Source organism: Pyrgilauda ruficollis, unplaced genomic scaffold (assembly GCF_017590135.1).
Source record: "Pyrgilauda ruficollis isolate IOZ18807 unplaced genomic scaffold, ASM1759013v1 scaffold11, whole genome shotgun sequence".
In the NCBI taxonomy this organism is placed as follows: domain Eukaryota; kingdom Metazoa; phylum Chordata; class Aves; order Passeriformes; family Passeridae; genus Pyrgilauda; species Pyrgilauda ruficollis.
In genome coordinates, this window is record NW_024509210.1 from 2,766,851 (window position 1) to 2,793,800 (window position 26,950).

At 43.8% G+C, this 26,950-nt stretch overlaps 1 protein-coding gene across 1 annotated transcript; it reads right to left on the reverse strand.

Annotated features, from left to right (window-relative positions):
* Positions 1 to 9,258: 9,258 nt before the first annotated feature.
* ZNF365 (zinc finger protein 365) lies at positions 9,259 to 26,405 on the reverse strand. Its single transcript, XM_041475004.1, has 4 exons — positions 25,386 to 26,405; positions 16,244 to 16,424; positions 14,205 to 14,242; positions 9,259 to 11,660 (listed from the first exon to the last, which is right to left on the reverse strand). The coding sequence occupies exons 1-4, from the start codon at positions 26,108 to 26,110 to the stop codon at positions 11,414 to 11,416; spliced, it is 1,191 nt and encodes a 396-aa protein (XP_041330938.1). The 5' UTR covers positions 26,111 to 26,405; the 3' UTR covers positions 9,259 to 11,413.
* Positions 26,406 to 26,950: the final 545 nt, after the last annotated feature.

Consider the following 26,950-nt stretch of genomic DNA (forward strand, 5'->3'; position numbering starts at 1 on the left):
AGCATTTGGTAGCTGCTAAGAGAGGAAAACAAAAGTGAATCATCTATTTTTACCATTCTTATGGCAATTTACTCTGCTAGCATCTCAATATCTCAGTTTGTCTGTAAAATGGACAAATTGCTCAGCTGGACACTCCACCACAGAATAATCAAGCTTGTTTAATATCCTGCAATGATAATTAATTGTAGCAACTGCCATCAAAAGGGCTGAAAGTGTTCAAAGGAGAAATTGTTACTGTGATTTAGTGAGTGGGGGAAGTGAAACAGAGAATGGTGATGACCTGTCAGAGGGGCCAAGTGGCAGGAGCCAGGTTTCCTGACACTCCCTGCTTCTCCTTCAGGCATCAGGTGTGAAGTCAGGAGAAGCACTAGGGACACTGCCATAAAGTCTTCTTGTACCTCTTGAAATACTGTGGCTCTGTAAGCAGCCCGTGTCTGTAGGATATTAGCTTGCCTGTGTGCCAGGATTGGCTCCTGAAGAGCCTCCTTGGGGCTTTGTGGTTGAGATCACCTGAATTTTCCCTGCTGGATGAGGACTGGGTCTGTCTGTCATAAGAAGAGAAATATCTGCAATTGTCTCCTCTAGAATCTGATATTAAGATTTTCATAATGCTGTTGCTTATGCATGCTTCCTCACCTTGTTCTCCTTTTATCAATATAAATATAATTTTTTTCTCCTTTTAAGCAAAAGCCTGGAATTTCTTTCCATTCTACACAAGCTAAACCTAGAATACCTGCAGTTAGCTGAAACACTACTAACAAAACCTCTACATTTTACAAAGAGTTGGAGGCAAGATGATATAAAATTCAAATATAAGCATATGAAAGCCAAACTAGCCTTTGGATAGCTATGGATAATTCTTTCTGTCCCATAAAAGACTGGTAGTTCATACTGTTTTTCATACTTTAGTTGCTGGGATTTCATACCAATTATGGTATTTATTTAAAATAACAACCTATGTGAGTCCATCTAATTTCCAAGAACCCTGTTGCCACAGTTCATTACAAACTATGATTAGTGGCAAGATTACATTGTTAATGTGTGCAGGTATTCTGAATATTAGACCTACCTTTTGTGTGTAGTTCTCCTTTCTGGTTACCTGGGAGTTGTCTGCTTATATTCTATCACCTCAAATCTTTACCAACGAGAAATTTCACACTCATAAAACAGACATGCTGTTCTGTTATAGTGAATCAATGGCTTTGCTCTCAGTCCACTTTCTGTGTGTTATTAAAAAGAAAAGATTTCCTACATACTGCATGAATGTTTTTGCTGATAAGTTTGCATTGAGGTTTGAACTGAATCCTCAGCACAAGAAAGAAGGTAAAGGTTTGCTGACAGCTTGCAATTTTATGGTACATTTCATTGAAGTTGGAGGTGAAAGGGGAAGACACAGTGATGGATTTTGGTATCCTTTAGGAGAAGGATTAGGTGATGGACTAGAGTTTGGTCTCCAGAAGACTGAGTTTTATTTTCTAGTGCAAGCTGCTGTTGGCTTAGACTATGTTCAGATGCTCAGCAGAATTTTTGGCCAACTTCTGATATAGCTCTACTGTCCTGATTAGTTTGTAACATCCCTGGAATATGGCTTAACTTTCCCAGTAGCCCATATTTTCATTAAGAAATCATATATTTTCATTAAGAAATCATGTATTTAAACAGGGTTTACATCCAAAACTTATGGCTCCATTTTCAAATCCTACGAGGAGAAGTCAGCAATAGTCAAGTTTGCTGTGGCTCCTTGAAGGTGAAGGACAGCCCATATGACTTTACAACAGCTGCAGAGACTTGTTAACCAGCAAGGGCTTGTGGTCCTAGAGATTTGGCAGGTTAATTCACATGAGAAACACTTTTGTGTTTTAGGCGCAAGAAGTGCAAATAATAGAAGGGTTTTGGTTGTAAGGGACCCTAGAGATCATCTAGCTGCAATTTTCCTGCCATGGGCAGGGATACCCCCCACTAGATCACAAATATATAAGTAGGTATATCCAGGCATGAAGTGGTTATCCTTTCTACTTAAATGCAATCTTCCGAAATGGGTGCACTGCCCTATACAGTCCCTCTGTGGAGCTCTGAAACACTGGATTGGGAGTATAGTAGCAGGGTGCTGTGGTTTGACACTGGCCCAGTGCCAGGCACCCACTGGAGTCACTCACTCACCCCCCTCTGCTACAGCTGGGCAGAGGAGAGGGAGAAAATTAACAAACACTTCACGAGTGAGATAAGGACCAAGAGAAAATACTTCAAGGGTAAAACAGGCTCAACTGAAGTTGCAAAGTGAATTTTATTGCTAACAGAATCAGAGGAGGATAATGAGAAATAAAATAAACCCTTAAAACACCTTTTCCCCCCAGCCCCTCCCTCCTTCCCACCAACAGGGCAGGAGGCAGGCTGTGGGAGGGGGAGCAGCATTTGCTACACTTGTAAGACAGTACTCAAATGACAGGTTGGAGCTGTGTCTGTCACCAGAATTTATCTGCAATGGAAACTTAATGCAGATAATCTAAACAGGACACTTGCAGAAGATTTTTGGTCCCTACATTGCTGCAAGATTGAGACAGTTTCAGTTCAAGTGAAAAGCCCTCATTCTGAGCCCTGTATTAACATATTTTTCATTTCTTTCCTTCCAAGTTGACCAAACTGAAAGCAATCTGCCTCAAATTTCAGAGTCAAGATTTTGTGCCAACATTAGCTATAAAGTGGGTCAACTATTCAAAGCTGGTAATTTATGTGAATATGGGATTTGTACCAATTTGTTGTTATCTAAAATGACTAATGTTTCATAAAAACAAATTTCTGCTTGTGGATTGCTCTGAGAGTGGCAAGTACTGCTTTTCTACCAGTGTGTCACCCACTACTCGTGGGTGACTGGTGAATTCAGCCAGGCAGGCCTGACTCCCTCCTTAGGCACTGGTGGTTGAGGTGCAGAAAGACACAGCTGCCCTTGAAACAATCCAAAAAAGAATTGGAGTAACTCTTTTCTGGAGAGAAAGAGGAGCTATGCCAGATGACTAAAATATTTTTTAGGTCATCTGATGTTGTTTAGGGAAAAAAAAAACCAAAATCTTTATAATATGTATTTGCAACCATAAAGCCCCCCAAGACCTTCCTCAGGTGTGAGACAGTTGATTGTCAGGCTTGTATGTGTTGAACTGATCAGTGTAATAGTGAGATGTCCAATGGGTACATCAGTGTTAATACCTCTCCTAGGTGAGCTTTACCACAGATTTAGCCATTTTGTATCCCCCTGGGGCCCACCAGGCATGGGACTGCAGGGAACACCAGGTGTGATCTGTATGCTCTCTCTTTTCCCATGGCTTTCCTCCCTGGCAGCAAAGCCCCCTGCTCCAGGGCAGGCTGTGGGATGAAGCCATCTCCCTGTGGAGGGGGTGGGTCCTTGTGAGCCCCCTTTTCAGGGGTACCTGGGCTGGCTGGGGTGGTTCTCAGTAGATTCTAACACGTGGGCCATGGCAGAGCAGCAAGAAGCAGATTGGTGCACACTGAAAGCAGAGGACCTTTTGGCACGCAGTCATTAGCTGCTGCTGAGTGCATTAGTCATCTTCTGTCTTTCAGAAAGTCATCATTTTATAACAGAAAATTGCTATTTTGTTTCAAGTAGACTTAATTTCTATAATAAGAATAAAGCCCCTTAATTAGGGTTATGAAGAAGCAGAGCATCACGTGCTCTAATAGCAAGGGCAGTAGCTGCTAAACTCGGGCAGGGGGATGGGCTGCGGAGGGGACAGTGGCGCTGCTGCGGGGTATGGCCCTGCAGCACGGTGCCTGCACGGGTGTCCCGCAGCCGAGGGGCCTGTGGGTGGGCAGCTGCTGTGCCGTGCCACCGGGACGCTTGGCCTCTTCTGGCAGCGAGGCTTTTGTCTCCGTGCGCTGTAATCCCTGCGCTTTACAGCCTGCCCGGCGCCTCTGCCTTCAGCCACTGCTCCCAAAACCCTGCTTTTTGCCAGGGAACTCGGGTGGATATTGTGCAGAACTGGCTCTGCCAGAAAAACAAATTTTGATCCTTTATGTTCAGTTAGTGTGATTTTGAAATTGGCTTGCCTACTGATACTACCTTTGTTGCTAGTGTCCCATTGCAAGTGACACCTGTAGCACGCCATGTCTTGGTCTCCTCTTCGTTCACCATTGCCAGTTAATTAATGACGCTGCCACGTATTTAGTCAAGTCCTCTAATTAACGTGTGCCTTAGGCTGAGGTTAGATGGAGCGGCCTGTCTCTGGTAACAGCAGGGGTGTTCCAGTGGAATACACACTGCTCCCGAGAGGGACGGGAATAGTGAGGGGGTGTGAGCCGCCCTGGTGGGGCGAGAGAGGGGCTGGGAGCATCCTGCACACATTCATTGTCAGCCATCACCACCTAGTGGCAAAAAGTCGGATTCATCTGCCAGTTTACGTGTCTTGCAAAGCTGTTTTTGCCTAAACCTGAATTTTCAAAAAGGGTACTCATTTGCCAGTTTTATCCTGGACTCACACCACCTTTTCTAACTATAGCTTTTATAACTATGCAAGATTTTCTTCTGTGCAGAGAATCACTTCTGCCCACTGCAAACTGACATCTAAGCTGACTCATATGTGTTGTCTCCTGGACACCTCGAGTGTGTACACAGTGAAAATGGAAGTGTTTTATTTATGTTCTGCTCAGGAAGTGAACTGAACTTTGACATCACCCAGACTCACATACTCAGATTCACAGCACCAATCCTGAAATCCACAGGGATTGGCATCTATGGTATAGGTTTTCTTCTGCTTACATCAAAAGAATAGAAACCTGTGTCCCCAAAATAAAAGATAATCTGTTTCTTCTAAGTCCTTTAGCGTACCCTAGAAAACACAGGTGGTGATACTATGTGGTATTGAGGTGGGAAGGGCACCTCCTTTCCTCATTAAAAAGTGGTTGGCAAAATTAAGAACTCACTGAAGGCCACTAAAAGAATAAATGGGAATAGAAACTATATTGCTGTCCTGGTCCTTTCTTAGCACAGGCTATGTCTGTTTCAACTGCCTCAGTCGCATCTTCATTTTCCCTCTCCCCACCCATGCTTCTACAATCTTAAATTTATGTCTCTCCCCTGGATGCTCCTCTTGTTCACTTGGACTCAGGATTTTGTCTTCTGCTTGTTGCACTCGCTGCTCCCTTGGTGGGGAGTCTACAGATGAAATTGAGATAATGTCTGGCAACAACATTTTCTTGAGAAAGGGAATACAATAAAACTTGTCACTGACAGCTCAGTGTACTCACTGTGGCAATTAAATAAGTGACAATGGAGTTATGGCTCCTTCATTTAGTTGTAATTATTCTTTTAATTTCATTATTTCTTAATGGATAAAATGTTTAACACCCTTAAGAGGTACGTTGGCAAGGTGTTTGCTGGCAGAGCAGTCTTGCTCTGCCCAATCACTGAAGTAGTTTGCTCCCAGCATTGCTGAAATACTCCTCTGCCTCTGGGGCACCAGAGAAGGGTAGGATGAGCTTGTGTGTGCTCAAAAACTGTCCTTTGAGATGGTCCCTCTGGGCCTTTTAAACCCTGTTTTAAAGCTGCTGTGTGCAGAAGGGTTTTTCAGCCTATCCCCCTGCCATCCATTACTCCAAATCTTCCTAGGGTTGGTGGGGAACTTAGGCTGGCTTGGGAAGTGCACAGCTACACTGGCAGCCACAGGAGAATCGTGGCCCTTGTCACAGAAATGGGTTCAGCTCCCATAAATCCAATTTGCTTCACCTACCATTGCCAGGCTTGGGTGATGCCTACTCCATCCCTTGGTTCCTCAGGCTAATCCCCACAAAGGGCTTCTGCCTGGGGGTGGCCCCAGCATAGCTTGGCACGCACACCATGGCACGCTCTGGCAGCTTGCAAAACCAGTGACTTCCACGTGCTCCTCTTAAACAGGTGCCTGCACAGAGCTCAAGAGGGTGGGATAATTAAACCATACCATATTTAGGAGGTCACCTCCATAGCTTAGATCTCTGAAGGGTTGGTAGGCAAGGCAGACTGACAGAGAAACAATTACAGGCTCTGCTGGGTACCTTTCTTAGAGTGAACCTTGTGGGTTTGGGGTGATGCTGGTTCATGACAAATACTCCAGTTTTCCTGCCTGCTTTTTTTCTTCCCCATGAGAAAAAATTTTAAAAGTATCTTCAGAGCCTACTGTTTTCTACAAGGAGGAAAATGTTCCGGAAATTTGCTATAGATGAATATATTCTGTGATGCCAGAAGTGATTTTCAGGGAAAGGTATATATGCAATTCCTGGACTAGCTTGTTGGTAGTTTTAATTTGAAAAGTTTGTTTTGGGGTTTCTCTCTAATAGTGATAGAATATTAATGTAGAGTAAAATCAAAGCAAAACCAACCTTCTTTTGGTTGTTTTCTTACTCTCGCCTAGTGTGCACACCTGAGCATGTACATGTGTTGTTCATATGACCAATATTCAGCCTTCCCTGTCTTACAAAAGCACCCAACTCAGTGCTGGCTGGTGGGAGATAAGAAGTCCTTTCAGGAGCAGGGGTCTGTGACACCTGCCTGATCTGTACTTCAACAAAGGGCAAGTACCATGTGTGTAACATTTGTTGTGAAAATATTTCTGAAGTGCAGGACCCTCAGCCAAGGTTACCCTCGTTCTCCAGCTGAGGGGTGATGGCTGCAGATGTCCTCTCAGATGTCCCCTCTGACCTTCAGTCAGGCCACCAGGCATGAGGAGCACGACTGGCGACAGGCAGACTTGTCCCCCAGGCAGCGCAAAGCCGGCAGGACAAGTGGGAATGTGCCACCTTAGTGCAGCAGCTGCCCACGGGCTGCCACAGAAAGCATTCTGCAAGTGTCTCTGGTGCCATGCAGTGACTTATGAGCAAGTTGAAGTTCAGGGAACACACCTGCTGCATGAGACTTCTTTCATGTTAAAGGCACTGAGCTGGTAGAAAGAAGGAGAGAACTAGGGTAGGGAAGCAGACAAAAAAATCATCCAAGTTCTGTAAAGGAAAGCACTGCTGTGGGAACCAGCTGACAGTCAGTGGGGTGACAGTCCGGCAGAACTGCCGGCACCCAGCCAGCTGCCATCAGTCACTGAGCAGAGACAGGAGGCAGCAAGGACTGGGAGAAATCCCTCACAGAAATCCTTCACTGCTGACAAGCCCCCATGGGCACAGGTTCCCACTGTAAGGCAAATATGTATGGCTTGAACAAATACTACGAACAGAGTTCATGGAAACCCTAGTGCTAAAGTCTACTATTTTGAAATTAGTAATTGGGCTGCAAAACATGTGTGTAAAGCATGATTTAAGAACTGAATGTGTCAGGCTGAAGCTATGCTGATGTTCTGTAGGTCAAAGCCCCCAAGAAACAGCAGGCAGTAATGAGGCCCCCATCCTTTCACTGCTGCCTTATGTGTGACTCTGGCTTTCCTTCATCTCACACGAGCACACACTAAATTCCTCCAGCCTGTCACATTTAACTTTGAAAGTGACTTCTCTAGGAAGTGGAGTATCTCTCTTCCTCTTTCCCTCTCAGCTCAGAAGAGCCTCTTCCATAACATTCTAATGAACTCAAAAATCTGTTGTATATACTTTTTCCCATGATTTTATGAAAAATTCAAGCCAACTTTTACCTGCTTGCAGTGTGAGATGATAGGACCGAGACAGTGAGAAGGGAAAAGCTTGTCAGACCAATGACTGCATTTAATTTATGCTGCTTGTTTCTCCTTCTCCTTCGAGAGATGTACAAATGAAAATTCAAGAGACCAGAATAAAAAAAGCATGGTTAGATAGAGGGTGGCATTAGCAACAAAATGAGAAAGGACATTTTGTTTGTGTTGCAGCAGGATCTATTTTTAAGAGCTTCATGTAGTAAAATCACTTCTGGGATTAATTTTTCTAAAAAACAATAAAAAATAATGCCCAGGCTCACTGCAGAGAGCACTAAATAGTCCACTCCAGCCACTTCAGACAGGATGTATGGAAACAATCAGCATTAGTCTGAGGTAAGAACAAATAGAGGCAACTATCTGATGACGCAGAATAACGAGAGAGAAGAGCTGGATTTTGCTCAAGTAGCTTGAAAGAGGCAGTGGCATTGGAAGGATTATTAGGGATGATAGAAGTGACCATTTGTTTGACTTAGTACCTGCTCTAAACGGTGGCCATCTCTTTGAATATGAATATCCCACTGAATATTTGCAGTAACTCTCCTTGAAACAAAACAAATGTGTTCAGATCTTCTCTGGGTAGGGGGAGGCTGTTGTTACTACTGAGTCAGAGCTGGGGGGAGGGATCAGATGTCATTAAGTGCTCTGAAAACATGCTCTCTCTTCAACTGGCAGGAGCATCTCAAAGTGATTGGGTTTTTCTGTGTATAGCTCTAATGAAAGGTCTGCGTTTCAATTAGTCCCTTGTTTTCCTGGTCTATAATGTCACATGTCTGTCAGAACATTTTGTTTTAAGCAGAAAGCTCACCTGTAAAGGCCCAGCCAGTACATATACTGCTCTGAGATATTTTTAGTAATAAATGAGGTGGGATTTTAAAAATTTATATGGGAATGAGGCATCCAGGTCCTAATGAAATTCACTTTGATGTCAGCATACAACCTATCAAGGAGCCTTCAAAGTGTCTCAAAGGGCAAAACGTGGTAATTCTGCTTCAAATTGATTTTCAAAGGTGACTGGTCAGCTTTGTCAGAACACTTTCAGATTTAAAAAATATTTTAAAATTGACATTTCCTGACTTCAGAAGTCCCCACAAGCTAAAACTGGTTACACTCAGCCTAGTGCAGGTACCTATTCTCAAATATTGTCTCTGTTAATGAGACAGGAACCTGGTTCCCCATGGGAAAACATCTCTGTCCAAGTCTAACCAGGGAGATACCGGATGAAATGATGGCTCTGCAACTGGCAGTGTGTGAGGAGACACCATTGCTGACACTCCCTGGGAGCCCCTCTGCCCTTAATTTGCCTGACCCTTCCCTCCACTCCCCCTGCCTCTGCTTTGGGCAGGTTATCTGACCCTGTGGGTCACCTCCAGAATGATTTTCAAGCACATTACAGTAGGAGAGCAGCAAGTGACACCTGTGAGCTGTGCAGGCAAGATGCAGCAGCAGTCTCCAGGTTCACTGCTGGGAAGGGTCACTGTCCGATTTCACTGTCATGCTTCATCTGAGGGATAAAACAAAGCCCAAGCTGCTGCTGCTTGGCTTCTGTGCTGCTTCAGAGGCTTTAGTAAGAAACAATGGATTTGACAAAGTCAAATGACACAGTAACTGAGAAATATATCTTTATTATTAGAATGTTTATATTCTAAAAACTTTTACCTGGGATTACAGTACAATCCAATTTCTTTCAAATTAACTACACTGGCATTTGTTTAGCAAGTAAGTGTAAATTAGGCTTTGAAAAGTTTAAAAACATGCAACTTCTCTTACTCTTTTCCTCTTCCTCTCCCAAAAGGAAAACTTACAGTCAAGATTTTGGCATGATAAATAATAAAATAAACATCTCATTTGTGAACTAGTAGTTGCACTTAACTTTGGTGACTAACAGAGTAGATAGGCATTTAAAAATAAAAATATTCTTTCAGTGTCAAGTGGCTAAAGAAATTAATTAATATATTTTACTTTATTATCTTTCTAATGTTCACCTTTGTTTTCTTCAAAGGAGGTCCTTTTTCAGGTTTATGGAAGGATGTGGGAAGTAACAGGAAAAAACTCAAGAATGGTTCAATTTTAGCTTGCCTATAAAAGTAGTTGTAACATACAATCTGACCCAAGCCCATGCAACACAATGAACAACTCCTTTTCACCACACACAATGCCTAGCATGAGGCCAAGTGACATAGTTAAATAAATATTGAAATATCATTACAACCTAAATACCTGAATTGGTTTTACACTGTGACTTTCTACTGAAACAGTGTTGAGAAACTTTTAAACATATATCTGATTGTTCCATATACACTATTTAAAATAAAAGTGAGGAATAATACTCTTTCTTCTCTCTGCTACTTTCTGGGAGCTCTGTACACTGACAAATGTATGACATCTGTAGTTACCTGATCCTAGCTGACTGATTGGTCATCTTCTGCTTTAAAAATATTGCAACTCGGGTGCTTATTGCAGCAGTAATCATAGTGATACACTGTCTTTTAATACTCAGTTCTGCTTACAGACATAGTTATAAAAAATGAAAAACATTTTTCACAAATCTTTGTACACATACTGTAAAAATCACCTTCCACATAAACAATTTACATCTGTTATGAGTGTTTAAAAAATAAATCACATAGACCTGTCTCACCTATTCTTTCTTTTTCTTGAGAAAACAAATCTCATCAGTAACATCATCAGGATGTTCATACCTGTAAACATGGCATGAGGATTCATGTTGCCATAATACTGTACACACAAAAAAGTCATCTTGATAAATAAATTCTCTGATAAATAAGGATCCTTTTAATTGGCACAAACCAGTGTAAACACACACATTTGTGTTCTGCAGTCATCTCTAACTGCCTTGCACTTGGGTTCTTAGTGATCTCTCAGCCTTGTAAAGACTCTTCAGAGATAAAAATGTGAAGGATTTGGGTTATAATCATGGTTATTTGGGCCTCTCATGCCTGATACCGAGCACAGACATTGAACACAATGCCATGCAGTAACACGCTGCCTTAACAGCGGATAACCTGCTGCTGGCACTTGGCACTGAAATTCCTCCTCTGGCCCAATGTGGCCTGTGCGTGTCAGGACAGCTTCTGGCCTCCTTGCAAAGGGACACCTCAGAGGAGCCCAGACTTGTACCAAATAGACAACGTGGCTGCTGGCAGGACCAAGTAGTCTGATGTATTTAATAAAAGGTGGAAATGTGCTTATAGCCAAACACCCAGGATAGCAATCTAGTGCTGCAAACAGCCTTCAAGCGACTTTGAGTAGGCCTTTTGCATCTAAGTATGTTTGTTAGTCACTGATCTTACACCTACCTAAGCTGGAAGATTGAATATTTTGGTGCCGATTAAATGGATTCCTCTGAACTTCAGGAATAACACAGATGGAAAATAAATTACCAGTTGGTTAGAGCATGCTGCCACTAAAATAATTCAACATACAGCCACAGTACTGCCCAGCAAGATAACTGCAGTCATTTAAAATAAGCTCTATAAATGACTAAATAAATAAATAAATACATGAATAAATAGAAAAACCTCCATGTAAACTGAATAAAATGTCACCTCTTTTATAGCGCCCAAAGAGGGAATGGCATAACTAAATAATATAAAACTTTCATATGTATTTATTTCTATATATTATATCTGATATGTTTTGGCATGGCCAGATGGATAGGAAAAAAGTAGGATGACTAACTTCATTCAGTATTTGCTGTGTTGAAGCCAAGTTCCTGGGTTGCTGTACACTGCTCACCGTTCCTATAGCGGTTTGGCCTTCTTACCCATCTTGGATTTTGCACTCACTTTCCTGGCAGAGCAGACTGGTTCACCCTTCTTTTGTGCTCTCCATATTTCTCTTGGGCAATCAACAGGTTCATAGAAGCATTTCACTGGCTGCAAGCTGGCTTTTTCATCCTTTGCTTTTTTCAACAAGATCCTTCCTTTTTGAAAGGAATGAGGCTTTGCATCAGGGATGTTATATGAAGCATGTTGACTTCCTCGGCTCCTGAAATTAATAATAGTGATTATCAATAACTATTATTCAGTCCTGCAAACTGACAGGACCCCAAAATATCCCAAACCCTTGCATTTTTGAAAACAAAAATAGTCTTGTTTTACAGAATGAGGCTACATGTTAAAAACAGAATTCTAAGATGAATTACATTCCTTAGTATTCAAAAGTATTCCTAATTAAAATAACCCCTAGGTATGTTACTGGTGCACTCTTCATGTGTGTTCATCTACACTTTTATTCTGATCAGCATTCTGCTGATTTTGGAGTGCTGAGACCTTACTGAGGTCTATACTTGGTAATCTGCAGGGATTTTAAAGATGCACATGTTCACATTCTGCAAAGAATGAACATCCCTTGGTCTCTGGAAGACCACACAGCACCAGTAAGAGTAGAAAGTAGGTGCAGGAAGAATAAGAGTAGAAACAAGGTGCAGGAACTGTAGGGACTTCTTTGTGCAATCTCAGTGCTGCCCTGGCCTGCACCCAGGCCCCAGGGAGCTGCTGCTACAAATGGCCAATAGCTCAGGAAACTCCATGCTCTGCCTTTGTGCTGACCACCCACCCAGGGAAACTTTAGCTTCCCTTTTAGACTTTGATTTAAAACAGAAGAAGAAGAAGGGGGAATACAAAAACTGGTGGGAAGATGGGTATGAAAGCCTAAAGGCCAAAGCAAGCTGAATTCTTTGTTCTCTCTGTGATGGTTCAAACCCAGCAAGATTTGCAGAAATTGGTGAGCTCAGGTGGAGTGACAGCTGAGTGCCAAGTGCTGAAAAGGCTGAACCATCAACTCTGAAATATTACATCAAAACTGCAGTTCCACAGTTTAGCTAAGATCATTATAGTCCTTTTTAACATAATCTTGAAATGTTTTACAGCAGATACATTAGTGTAACAGCAGAACTATGAATGTAAGGCACCAGCTCATGTCTACCCAGCTCCCTTGACTGAAGTGAAGAGCAGATGTGCTGATGTACAAGTTGATCTCTTAAGGGATTCCACAGGGCTATTTTCCATAGCCTGTTATTTCTGAAAACCATATATCTGTGGTATAACTTCTTCTAGGAGTTAAATCATATTGCACACTTGAGAAAGCCAGTTGTGGAAAAAGCTGTGGTTACTCACATGTGTACAGTGTAAACCCTCTCCTGCTCTTTAGGAAGATGAGAAGGGTGTCATGGAAGTCTGTATTTGTTGGTAGGAGGCAGTGGGACCACCTGACGTTGTAGGAACTAAGCCTTACCTATGTAACAGCATTACCTGGTTAGCAGGTTTGCTAAGCACATTTCACTAGGGGGAGGTTTAGGGGGGTGAAATGCTGTGCAGGCCCAAGCTGGAGCTTGCAGGCACTGTGTCATCCTGGCCTGGTACAAGCCTGGGCTCTGACCACTTGCTGGGGGTTTAGGAATGACCTGTGTAAATGCACAAGTGTTGGCCACTCCAGTTTACCATCAGTTCTTGAGTACTGTTTTTTACGGTCCACTACTTGTTGTTTAAAGATGCAGTGTTCTGTTTTTCTCAGATGACGTTATGGTGAAGAGCAACATCATTTATTCCCAAAGCATACACAGGCATTATTGCAGGTGATGTTAGGCAGTCTCCTGCTGCACTGAATGAAGCTACAAAAACCAAAGGTCAAGGTCAATGTGATCTCAAGGGCTGCCTAAAGGGGCTAAACTGTACTTAAATTGAACAACTTTATGGTAGAGAAGATGGATGTCTGACCCCAATTCACAGTCAGGGTAAGAAAGTACCCAAGATGGAGGAAGATGCAGGTCACTGCATGTGAAATGCAAAGCTGCCAGCTCCAGATGCAGGAAATGCTTTTTCACTGAAAGCAGCAGCTCTGCAACATAAGGGACTGTAAGAGAGTCTGAACTTCTCCTCACACATACTCCTAATCTGCTGTGTTTGGAGAAGGACTTGTGGTGCTGCAATGAGAAAAAGTCCTAAACTTGTGTCCCCACAAGGAAAGGCTGCCCTGGAGAAGGGTGCACTGCCTGACTGCCACTTGGCCAAGCAGCACGTGATGCTCCAAACCACCTGCTGGGACTCATGACCAAGTCACAAAGACATGGGAGACCAGCCCCAATTAGTTCTGCTGCTCCCAGGACAGCTGCTTGAGTAACCTGAGATTGTTAGTGCCCATGCTTTGTCAGGGCCCTTGTTTGGTTATATGATTGCTACTGTCAGTTAGGAAATGACAACTGTCTCTCTCCTACCTATAGAATATTAAGAATATTTTCAACTGAAACTTGGACTGTGTTAGCCAAAGAGATTCAACTCCTGTAGTTTTGCAATAGGCTATTACAGTCAGCAGGAAGGAGTAATTTGTTTAACAGAAAATTAGCATTCTTTATTTTCTTTAGAGAATATCTGATTCCAGTTTAGTTTTAGCAGAAATCTGGTTTTCCTCAATTACATGACATAAATATAGACCACATGCAGGTCCCAACTAGAAGGTAAAATGTAGAAGCAGAAATGCAAGCATGTCAACTTAGTGTATTGAGATAAAAAAAAAAAAAGGAGATATACATACAGGCATCTGGGTTTCTTATTTAATGAAATGTCTGTAAACTGCAATGAAAACAAAACCAGGTTATTACTATTACATTTTCAAGTAATTAAAGTACAAGGGTAAAATATACACAGTCTTTAAAACTGTATTTCCATTCTCACATGTTAAAACTAGAACATTCAGGAAATAAACCAAAAAAGCCATCTCTTTTACAGATTATTACTTTTTCATCTTATGAACATGTTTTTAAAATTCATAATGTGTGAGTTGTTAGTAGTTGGATTTTTCCTATTATTTTTATTGTAACTATAATCAAAGTAAATTGCTAAAGAAGTGTGGGCTGAACAGAGATCTTTCACATTAGATTAAACAGTATGGATACAAAGAGAAGTAATTTTTGTGTTCAAGATAATTAATAAAGGGCAGTGGCTGAATAAGCTGCATGAAATTAACTTTCTCTCAGAACCTTTAATTTTTCAGTGATACATTTCCTTTACACAAGTGGCTAGGAAACTCCAGCTACAAGCCCTTGGCTCTGCCAGACTTTCACTGAAGGGTGGAGGGTGAGGACACAAGCATTTCTCTCCCCCTCCTGAAAATCCTGAGACCAGCTAGGGACAGCATAGCTTCAATGCCAGGCCAAATTTGCATGACTTCATTTTTTACAGCAGTTTGGTTCACAGTGTGGAAACATTTTGTCTAGTCCCTCTTTTGGTGGGGTCAGAAGAGGAGGTGTTTAATGCCAGCTCAGCTTAAATTGATTTTTTTTTTAGTACTAAATAGGTTCTTTGTATTGAGCTCTCATCAGAGCTGCTACACTGAGCCTTTGAATATCATTTAATGAAGTCACTGAGACAAGGAAGTCAGATTTGGCATCTGAAAATGATTATGTTCTTGTAAATGTTCCTTCTGTCCCTGGTATTGTCCACACTTTGCAGATGGATTTTTGCCCAGCCTGACTTCGCTTGTCATCTGTCTTGGTTGGTGTCTGGAGCCATCTCATGGTGTACCTTCCTGTACCTCCTGAAGGTCAGGATGGTCAATATTTGTATGGATGACCTTAGAGGAATGCTGAAGTCACCCAGAAATCAGGGCAGGTGCCTTAAAAATTAGATCCCTCCCCAAGGAACACTGCTGAGCCTGGCATTATGATAAACACATCCAGAGCAAGAGAGATGATTTAATATTGAGGCCCATCTGTACGGTGCCCCATAATCTTCTCACAGATAATGTCTGAGATGCCTGCACTGGATTTCAGCTCATCTACGTTTACTCAGGCCTTACCTAAAGCTTGCTGTCTTCCAAGTAGCTCTGGAACCTTTCCTTTCCACCACTGCATACCTGCTCAGTGCTGTGCATGATCAAATGCCCTCATCTCACATCGCTGGGTGAGCAACTACTTAGCACAGGCAGCATGGGGTATTGAATTAAACTGAAATGTTCCTTGGAAATCCTGTGCCTAAAACTTGTCATATAAATGTAATGCATTGTGGGAAAATACTGAGTTTAGGTATTAAAAATGAGGGCTCTTAAAGAAATAATGTATTTTAAAAAGTAATGTTCTTGGATTACTGATCTGTGGGATACAGGCCTGTGAGAATCCATTCACCATTTCTAAGAGTCCCATGAGAGGTAACTACTAAAAGCAAGATGATTTGCCAGCAAGCTGATGTATCAGCTATAGGAATTGATGTCTTTCCTGAAAATCTTTAGGCATTACAAAAAGACTGCCAAGTTACATTAAAAAAGTGTTAATGGCAAAGGCAACAGCAGCAATAGCCAAAGCTGGAAAAATTTTAAATATTTATCAAACATTTCATTACTCTCCGCTCTCCCTTTACCATCTTTGGCTGTTGCTGCTCTTATGCTCTCTGCTCCTTTCTCTCGTGTAAAGTGGTAGTTTAAAACACAAATAAAACACACCTAAAGAAACATTTCACAAATGCACATCTGCCTGCAGTAACGCTTAGCCTGAGCCACTGAGCCCCCGTGTATCCAAAGTCCAGAGCTCTGGCTGCAGGGGAAGGGTGACAGCAAAGGGAAGGACTCTGCTGGCTTACCACGTGCTCGCTGATGTCAGTGTGGTTGCACACCATCTGCTGGTTTTGGTAATATTCTAGCTGCCTTTCTGCCAGATCCACGCGCTGCAACAGGTTCTCGATGAAGCGCTGGAGCCTGGCTTTCCCCCGCACTTCTTTTTCTGCTGCTTCTTCCAGGAAATGGTTGAAAGTAACAACTTCTCTGCAAGATAGAAACATTGCAAAGAGGCCACATTTAGATAACAGCAGGTCCCTGGTCTCACAGTTGTCAGAAATTACTGGTGTTTTTCCAGTTTGTCATGGTGATAGCCTGTGGTGGGTAATTAATGTCCTCCACCATCATCAAAATATTTCAACTTTTTTGTGGACAAAGTGAAGATCCGGAAACCTGAACACTGAATTTAGGTTTATGGGCAGTGGGTTTGGGGTGGGGTTTTTTCACATTATTTGGAGTCTTGGAAATAGTCTTTAGTGGATCCCAGGGTAGAAACATTATTAAGCATCACCTCTCAAAGTATCTGGAGATAGCTGTATCTGCTTTCTCTTTTTTTACTTAACCATGAGAATATCAGCTCTGAAACATGAAGAGAAACAGATGAACTCCCAAATTTATCTTTTCATTTCATCAGTTAATGTTGCTGCTGGGGTGGTTCCTAACTCAAAAGAGCTACTGTGGCCATAAAACTTCATTTTGGCTGCAATCCTACAAGTATGTCCAAGTGTGGTGTTATGACCAGGAGCCAGAGGGAACATGGGAGATTAACACATAATCTACAGATTATAGACCAAGGAGTGCATGTGTGGGAAGAGCAAGTTTTAGGTAAGGAGTTTAGGAACGTGTCTTTGTCTGGTAACACAACTGGAAGAAACAGAGAGCACTGGTGACTGTGAAAGCTCCCAGCTGAGACACTGCTCATTTCTAAATTCTCTGCATACTTACTATTAGTAATCAGGACACCACTTGGGCTTCCAATATCAGAGGACTATTTGGGTGGAAGAAGTTTGGTTGCAGATTGAAGCATGTATTACAAAAGAAGACAAATCTCAACATGCAGGACTTCCCTGGTTAATAAATGCCTGGATAAATATTTTTTACTCTGCCAGTGAAGCCATGTTAATTTTTGCTTTGTACAAAATGGGTGGGAGTTGAGGGAACTTGCCAAATGAGAAAGGGCATGATTGCTCAGTAGAAATACATTGCCTGAGGAAAAAGCATTTTAAGTAGAAACTATGAAACAGTTTCTGGCAGAAAAAACCTTTCAAAGTTTAGCTTGTTTACAACAAATCCAAAGTTTCTCTGTGTTTTGTTGTTTTAACTCAGCATAGTTGTAGTTAATTGGTTAAACGTAGTATAGTTGTTTCAACAGTGAGATGCTTTGTGCTAAGAGCTAAGCACAAGTGGTCAGCCTTGGAAATTCACCACCTAGGACTCAGGCTGTGCCTGCCTGCTCCATAGCTGAGTTCTGTTTGCATGGCTGATCTAATGGCAGGAATGAGGTAATAACAAGCATGTATTGTTTGGATGAGGAACACGGATGAATATTAGTTTATATTAATTCACCCATAAAATCTGGCTTAAGAAACAGAGAGGTAGCTTGTTTGTAGCTAATCCATTTAATTTCAAGGCTCTGAACAGTTTTAGTGATTATTAGCTTGCCCTGAGCAACCTGATGAGAGAGAGAGCCACTGAGGAATGCTGAGGGAGAACCAATCTAAACTCATTAAGGTCAATTTTGAGCTTTATTGTCACCACACTGTAACTTCTTTCACTTCATGGTTTTGGGTTAATGTAGGAGCAACCTGAAGTCCTTGGCGTTTCATCAGGGTCCTCTTTTTCAGGGGACAGGGAGCTCAAAAGGACAGCAACTCAGCAGGCTGGCTCCAAAGCCCTCTCCTTTTGGGTAAGGAAGAGCTGTGCACAGCCTGGCAGGCTGCTGACCCTCCAGTGGGAAGGTGGGAAAGCAGGGAGCTGCCAGCCTGGGACACCATGAGGATGTCCCTCCCAGGGAGTCAGTCAGCTTCTGAGTTTTGCTGCAGCAGGAGGCCACAAACATGAGTAACTGGCATTTTTTAAAAAGAGTGACAGTTTCAAGAATGCTAACATTTCTAATTATCTCAGCAAAGGTAATTAATAAGAATTCATTAGTTGCCTTAGTTGCATTAGTTCTGTGGCACAAATAATCACCAACAGATTTTCCTTTCCTACAAATATCTCATTAATATACCATAAGGAGGCCAGGGGGGAGCAGAGTTTTTTTCACAACGATCTAGATGACTGTCAGGAGGAGAAGAGACTCAAAATGTCAATAATTCCCTATTATTGTACTTGCTTGCTAGACTAAAGATAACTTGGCATCCTTATTTGTAAGAACTGTTATTAGCAGCATTATTTGTAAGAACTGTTATTAGCAGCGATAGTAGCATATCCATAACTTCTCTCTGTTTAGCTGCCTTTGTACAGCCTATGAACCTACCTTTAATAACTTTAATCTAAAAATTTTCCTTTGGGCTGAAATGCACTCTGTAAATTCCCTTTGGAAAGACAGGAGCCAGAAGCCACCCACACACTAGGGCTCTGTCACACGCCTTGCACTGATAAGCAGCACTTCTGTTAGTTCACCTACTTTCTTTGTTTCCACTTCATTCTCATCTCTCAGAAGAACAAGATCAAGCCCTGAGGAGTGACTGCTAATAAGTCTCTCTACTTGCTCCAACACTTCTTCCTCAGAGAGCTCACTCCATGCCCAGCTATGCCTTGGTTACCTGAAGGGAGTTCCCAGAAGTATTTTTATCCTCCTCCCACGGTGAACAATAGGGAAATGGTTCAAAGAACTCCTGTAGCCTCCTGCAGCTGCTGTTTATCTGTCTAATTGTCCTTCTTGTCTCTTGTAGTTTGCCCAGACTTCTTCTTAACCATACTATACTGATGACCCTCTCCCTTCAATTTTATTTCCAGATATCTGTGAAGATTTTTTTTTTGCTTATGTTCTTTATTTTACTTTCAATTTATTTCTTCAGACCTCTGCCAAATTTGTGAGGATTATATGACAGGACTCCTGTCTTTCACTCTCTTGTGGAAAGATGGATGTTCACAGAGGTCTAACACTGCTCTTCCTGAAGCTAGGGGAAAGCTGAAGCCATGAATATTGTGGGGCCCACGTGGGAGAGGCATAAACCAGAGCACAGCAGCATGGGCCCACTGGGCACTGTGTCTTGACAGCACAGCCTTGTGAGCAGTGTTCACCTGAAATAGGAATAACTTTGTTAAAACCTGGCTCAGACCTCAGGTGCTGCCCTCTCTAACGAGTGGTCTCTGCTACCCTGCACTGACTATTCTACATCTGGAGCACTTCTGTTATATTGAGGAAAGGTTACATGGAGTTATTAACTCCCCCTGACAGTTCCTCTGCTCTCAGCATCATCCCTTTACCATTCTGCTCCGCTCCTCTGCCCAGCAGACTCCTGCCTCCTTCCACCCAGCTCTGCACCCTGCCACTTGCTTACAGATCCCGACACTACATGTTCTGAGTGGTGAACATGATGCTCAATGCACCCTAGATCTCTTAAATTTCTGTAATCTCATCTGTTCATAGTTTACTATACCAACACTAAGGTATACTGTATGCAAAATGTTTACAGGGCTGTGACTGGGCAGCAGGGACAAAGGTGGGGTGCTGCTGTCAGATGAAACCTTTCAGGAAGAGGGAATTGCTCTGGCTGCCTGGAGAGCAAGGGGTGTATTGAGCTGCCAGCAGCAGGGTGAGGCAAGTGAGAGGGACAGACAAGGGGGATGCAGCCTGGGAGGTGTCCAAGAGGAGCAGGAGATGCCTGTACTGCCAGAGGGTCAGAAAGGAGTTCTTCAAGAGGCAGAGGAGTCCACGGGGAATTTATTGCAGTACAGCAGGCACCTCAGAGGCATTCAGGTGAAAAAAAACAAGTGCAGGGGGAAGAACTCACAGTGTGAAACACTTGCTGCCAAAGCTTTTGTTTTAATCTGAGTCTGCCAGGGAGTTCACCTGTTACAGTTTACTGGACTTAAGTAGTTTGGCATTTTGCATCCCAACTGCAGCCTAGCCTAAAAACTTCTTTATGGAGGCTGTTACCATGAAACAAGTTGAGATGTGGTAAATAAAGTTATAAATCATAGGCTGACTAGGTGACATTTTTTCTTCTGCCTTTACCACTGGATTATTCAGCGCTGCTTTAGGATGAGCGAGCTGCAGTTCTTGTTTACTGGAGCAGTTGCCAGCACAGGGATCCTGGGAGATGCTCAGTGTTTGTATGACTTTCAGCAGCTAAGAGTGTGATACACTGACTAGATGCAGAGGCTGGGACAGCTCCAGCTCCTTAACACCTGACAAGAAGGGCTAATGAGTTCTCACATGGCAACCAAGCCCTCCCACGGATGCATAGCACTGGCCCCAGGACTGTGCTGACACCTGCAGCTGCTCTGGAGGTGGAGATAAGCATGAGGCTCCATGCAGGTTTTGCATCCAATATCAAATCACTTTGGAGAACTACATTTAGCATAACTCTGTCTAAAATCAATAGAAAACCAAGCCATTATTTTACCTGAAGGTGGGAAAATTCCTACCACAGTAAGCAGTGAAGTGATTTACTTCTCAAAATATTTAATATGTATATTCATTAAGTATTAATGCCACTGACCTTATCCATCACCCAACTGGTGTTTTTGCCTGAAGGCTGCCGTTTTTCATTAGGTTGTGGTTTCACATTACCACACCACTAAAAGCACATTTGATTAAAGAGATTCACACCTCCTCCCTCAGAAAGTTATTGTATCCATGAAGTGGGCTGTGTTCTAGACTGAGCCCTGAATTTACTGGGGTGACACTGAAGATTTTAAGCTTTATTTCACAGAGCCATTCTGTGGGAAAGCCATGCTAGGCTTAAACCTGTGCAGCTGCAGGGGTGGGGAGTAATCTCTTGAGTAGGAAGATGAAAGAAAACAGGAAAGAGGGAGTAGGATTACCTAAAACTGAGGGTGGAAGAACAGTGTAATTGTAGTTGTACTCTTCTTAAAGCAAATCAAAACTGTTTTGTGGTACAATTGAAATCCCTTTTTAAAGGAAAGCCATTTTAAAGCACAAATTGCAGTGATGTCTAAAAGTCAGCTCTTAATACCATTGTCAAGATGGTATCTGCACAGATAATTTCATTAATTGCAAACTTAAGGTGAAGCCACTGGCAAGAATAACTATTGCCCACAACAGCTATTCTGAATTAATCCTTGCATTCCAGGCTATGTCAGAGCAGAGGCATGACCAGTCTCAAAACAAATGCATTAGACTGGTTAGAGCAATTATTGTCAGAGATATGGCAAGGTACAACATTAATGATCTTCTCTATGATTAGCAGACAAAGTGAATCTGTTTAAGTTACCATTGAAGGTAGATTCCAGCTGAAGACCATCACTTTTTACCCTGTTCAAACTTACTGAAAATCAAACTCTACCAGTTTCAATTTTCTTACATAACATCCAGAAACAAGCCTCTCAATGTCCTCTAGCAGTTAAGTTCATAGCTGGGTTTTGTTTCAATGGTTTTCTTGATATCTTATTCAACAAAGTCTTAGGCCCTTTGGGCATGTTTCTGTGTTATCTTTAAGATCACAGCGCTCACTCTGAATTGCATTCTCCTTCATCAAACATTGAATAATCCCTTTCAGGGCACATTTTCTAATTAAATAATTCCTTTGCTCAGCAGCTCTGTGCTTAAAGTAATACTATTTCAACTATGAATTAGTACAGTCAGTGCTGTATCTCCAGCTATCCTACCCCTCAACAGAGTTCACCTCCACGAGGGCCTCACACCAGTATCAGCACTTACCTGCATGCATATTGGCACTACAGTTTTTGTAAGGAAACAAAGAAAATGTAACTAAAAAGGTATCTTCATTGCTGTCTTTGTTGGACTGATAAAGGCCTTATTTAAAACAAGCAAAAAATAATCAACTGACTAGTCTAAAGAAATAAACCCACTGATCCTACAAGCTCTTCAAATGGGCAGCCCTGCTGATGGTCTAAACCAACACTCAGATGTTTCAGGGAAGGTGCTTTCTTTTTCCTGCTAAGAGGAAAAGATTTGCAGCTACACTAGCTCAATACCAATACTAATTTTAGGAAAAAGTTATCCATATTCACAAGATTGCTTATGGAAAAAAAAAATCCAAAGAAACTGATGAAAGCATTTATTTCTGAAGGTCAGCAAGCATCAAAGCAGTCCCTAAGGGATGCCTTTGACTTTCCACAATCTGCAGTGAGAACCGCTTCTGCAATTTCCATTATGCAGTCTTGTTTGGCTTTCTAATCATCTGGACTTCTTCCAGAAATCAAAGCCAAAGTTGAGATCCTCCTTTTTTGAAGGGCAATGTCTTTTTAGCACAGCTAAACAAAGTAAGTTTTGAACACACAAAGGATTGAATATATAGGCAGGTCTCAGAGTTTACCAATGGCCCATGAGAAAGCCAGACAAGTGTCACTGTTGTTACCAAAGTCATGAACTTTTTTCTCTACTACAGCACATCACCCAGTGCCTCCCTGCTGCTGGAGTAAAGCTAACTGTCCCAGGCATTTTTAGGGAATCAACTCTGAAAAGCTGCTCTAGAACTATCAGTCCTGCTCTTACAAAGCAATTCTTTATACCTACCTTCCTTCTCAATTTGCTAATTATAAAATGACCTTTCAATTGGAAAGCCAAACAGTGCATTTTTCTATGGCACTGTCCCTTGTTATCCCCTAAGATGGGAAATGAATGAATCATCAAAATGAGAAAAAAACCCAACACCCTTCTAGTTTTTCCTAAGTGGATTCAACCTATTCTTTCACCCTGCCTACCCTCCCAGTGTCCTCAGAGTAACTTCAGAGGCAATGCTGTGGGGCTGGGCACAGACACAGGCAGTAACATATTGTGACTGCCCTCTTCCCCTTGCTACTCAGGGCTGCTGTTCTTCCATCCTACCTACTACCATGCATTACACACTACTGTGTAAGAGCTGTTCACTCATTCCTATTGCTGCACTTGCTTTCAAGTCTTTTTGTTGAAAGTGGAAGCAAAACCCTAAAGAGCAACACTCTGTGAAGTACTCTGAGAAGTCTCTTGTGCAACTGCTCTTTTGGTTAGTGTTTCCAGCCAAGTAACCTTCAGCCTTCCCTGTAACATCAACTTAGGAGCTACCTCATAATTTGTTTATGCATTCATCCTCCTCCTTTCAAGACAGGAATTCTAACAGCAATCATCTGAGCTCCTGCCCCCTTCCTGAGCCTGGCAATGTCCTAGTGTGAAGGACAAGGTTTTCCCACTTCTCATTCTGTACTCAGTCTTTTCTGGCCTCAGAACTCCAGCCTGACTGTGCCGTTGGTAAGTAGTCTGCCAAAGAGCATATGGCCTCTTCCTTGTTCCTTTTCCTAATACAGTTAAAAATCACAACTTCATCTGTCTTCTTTTCAAAGATCAGTGTCCTTTGCCATCCTCCCATATCATACCCATTCTTTCTACCCAGATGACTCAATTGCCCTTTTCCTCTTTTCCTGCAAGGTCTTTTCTTCTTCTACAGCATTGCAGAACTTCGGATTTGTTCCACTGAATGGTTTCTTCCTCCCAACAATCATGTTTTTCCTTTTGGGATCCTAGTATTGATTTTTAAAACACAATCTGCCTTTAGTTTGGGATAAGATTCATGCCACTTAACATGAGATATCTGAAATTCTGCATCTAGCCCAAGACAGCTGCTTACCTGAGGTCTCCTGGTAGTCTGCAGAGGGAAGAAGGACTTTCACAGAGCAATCCCTCCCCTTCTAAGATACTTTTCTAGAGGAAATAGGATGACTCACAGTGTGAAAGAGCCTAGGAGGGCAGTCTGGCTAGATGGGAATACCAAAACTGCTTGAAACTATGTTATGCTCATGGCTTCCCTCCAGCACACTTTCAAATCTGCCTCAGTTGCACTATTCAGCTTCACCTTCACCTTAAGTCTTTCAATTTTCCCTTCCATGAGGATCACCTCATACTTTAAAATCAGAGGTTCTGTTGAATATCCCTTCAAGGAAGATCTGAGAGGCTCAGGTACAACCACCTTTATGTATCCCTTCTTCTGGAAAATCTATAGCTCTGCTTCAAGATAGATGGCTCCTACTGATGTGGGAGTCATCCTCATCTTTTCTTTCTTGTCCTTAGACTACAGGAAGGAATGATGAAAGCCCTCCAAACTTCCTACACTGAACTCCTACACCACCTTCCTTATTTCTTGTAAGCTCAGTGTCATGGCAACTACCACTTCTCATCTTCCTTTTGTAAGCTGATGAATTGGTTTAGAGGCATACCATTACCAAGGCTCTTTATTTCTATTTCTCTAAAAAAGTTGTGTTGCTCTGAAAAGCCTGAAAGGTTTCAGCAAGTGCTGAATAAACTAAGTAGTTCATGTATAAATTATATATCAGCTATCACTACATTTTTAATGGATGCATCATGAATGTATTTTTAGATGGCTTAGGTTAGTCAGAACTCTGACATCTGCTTCCCACTGTTCCACAGTTCTGCGTCCATCTAACACACTAGACATTAACTACTTGGACATGGCCTTTTCAACACTGTCTCCAGTAAAACTTTGTTGATGCACAAGAGACTGTGGCACTCCACAGGCTGACCATGGTGAGAAAGCTTAAGGGAAAAGATGCTATTAGGAATTCTCACATACTTTATCCAGACATATCCACCCATATCTTCTTAAAAAGACAATGAATTAAAGGTGTCAGTGTGAATCACATAGCATGCTGATGAGAGCTTCTACTTGTCCCTATCCCCATGAAACCAGAGGCACAACACAGGCATTCGAAAGTGTAGAAGTTAGTCATTGGGGAGCCAAGTGTGAAAGCCACCTGCTCAGGGAGCTGTCCTCTGCCCTGTTAGTCATTGGGGAGCCAAGTGTGAAAGCCACCTGCTCAGGGAGCTGTCCACTGCCTTGCAGGGGACATGTCACATGGGCTATAACTCTAGCAATATAGTGATCTGAAGCTGCTGAGCTCCAGGCCCTTTCATAATCAGCAAGCAACTGAGACATTCCCTCTCTTCTCCCCCAAAGGCTGTCACTCACGCAGGAGCTGTCCAGCCCTCGCCAAGCCATCGGCACTCGCCTCCCCACTTACTCCTCTTTCCGGTGAAGCTCCTCCTCGGACTCGCTGAGCCGCTGCTTCAAGGCTGCGATCATCTCCACCGCCACATCCACCTGCCTGCTCAGGGCCCGCTCTCGCCGCTGCACCTCCTGCTTCTTCTGGGACAGCTGCACGAACGCTGCCCGCACCTCCAGCAGCTCCGCCGTCTTCTGGGACAGCTCTTTGGTAAGCTTGTCGATCCGCTTCTCGATCGTTTTGTCCACGGCCTCGACCATCCTGTTAAACTTTTCTCTGACGTGTGCCTCGAAGGAGGCTTTGGAATCAGCGGCCGGGAGGCCGGGTTTGGAAACCTCGCTGGGAGACTCAGCCGACACATAGTTGGCCAGGTAGGAGCCGGGCCGCTCCGCCGCCAGCTCCCGCGGCTGCTCGCCCTTGCCGCTCCCGCAGGACGCGCCGCCCAAGTTCAGGTAGGGCCCCGCGGGCTGCGCGGCAACGCCGCCGGGGCTGCCCGGGCTGCCCTGGGCTGCGGGCTCCGGCGGGGACACCAGCTCCGCGTCCTTCAGCGGGGAGAACAGGCTGCTCCTGGCCAGGAGGCTGCTCTCCTGGAAGCTGTGGCTGTACTCCAGGTGCACCCGCAGCGAGGAGAGGCTCCGGAACCTGGTGTGGTCGCCGCATCGCGGGCAGCGGAAGGGGAGGCTGACGCCGCCGAGCGGCTCCGGCCAGGGGTGCCCGCCTTCATCCCGGGCTGTCTGTTGCATTCCTCGCCGGAGGGAACAGCCCGCGTCCGCGCCCCAAGGGAAACTTGGGAAACTTTCCCGGCGATTCCTCAGGGGTACCGCGCCATCTCCGCCCGGGGACGCGCCCACCCGGCGCGGCGCTCCAGCCGCACGGCCCCGCCGGCTCCGCTCGCCTCGGCGCGGCTCCGCTCGCCTCGGCCGCCGCCCGGGCCTTGCCGGAGCGGAGCGGCGCCGGGCCCCGGCTCGGCGCGGGCCTCGGCCGCCCGCAAGGTCGCCGCACTCACCCGACTTGTTGCTGGTGGCGGCAGCGGGGCGGCGTTTTCAGCAGAGCCGTAAATCAGCCCGCGGGGCGGGGCGGGCGGGGCGAGGATGCGGAGCGCCGGGGACGCGGGGATGCGGAGCGGGAGCGGCGGGGATGCGGAGGGGCGGGGATGCCCGGCGGGGGGTGCTGCGGGCGGGCGTGGGTGGGTGTCAGCAGCCGACGGGGGCACGATCTCGGGGCCGGAGTCGCCCCCCTCGCCGGAGCGATCTCCTCCTGACCCGCCTGCCGTGAGCACCTGGCCGGGGGCGGTCGCGGGGCTTTGCGGGGTCCTGTCAACACAGCACAGCAGTGAGTGAGCTGCACAGGGTGTGTTGGGGTGATGCTGAAGGATAACGCAATTTGAAACACTTAAGCAGCAAGACTGGCACATGCAAAGGACTGGCACATGCAAATAAGTATAATCTGGCCTTGGCTTTCAGGGGTATTCAGGGCTTTCTGGCTATTTAATAGCCAGTAAGTTTTGTGGGGCTTTTTGTTTGTTCACTTAAGGTTTGTTGTTTTTTTTTTTAATATGACCCCTATTTAGTCTCAGTATTTAG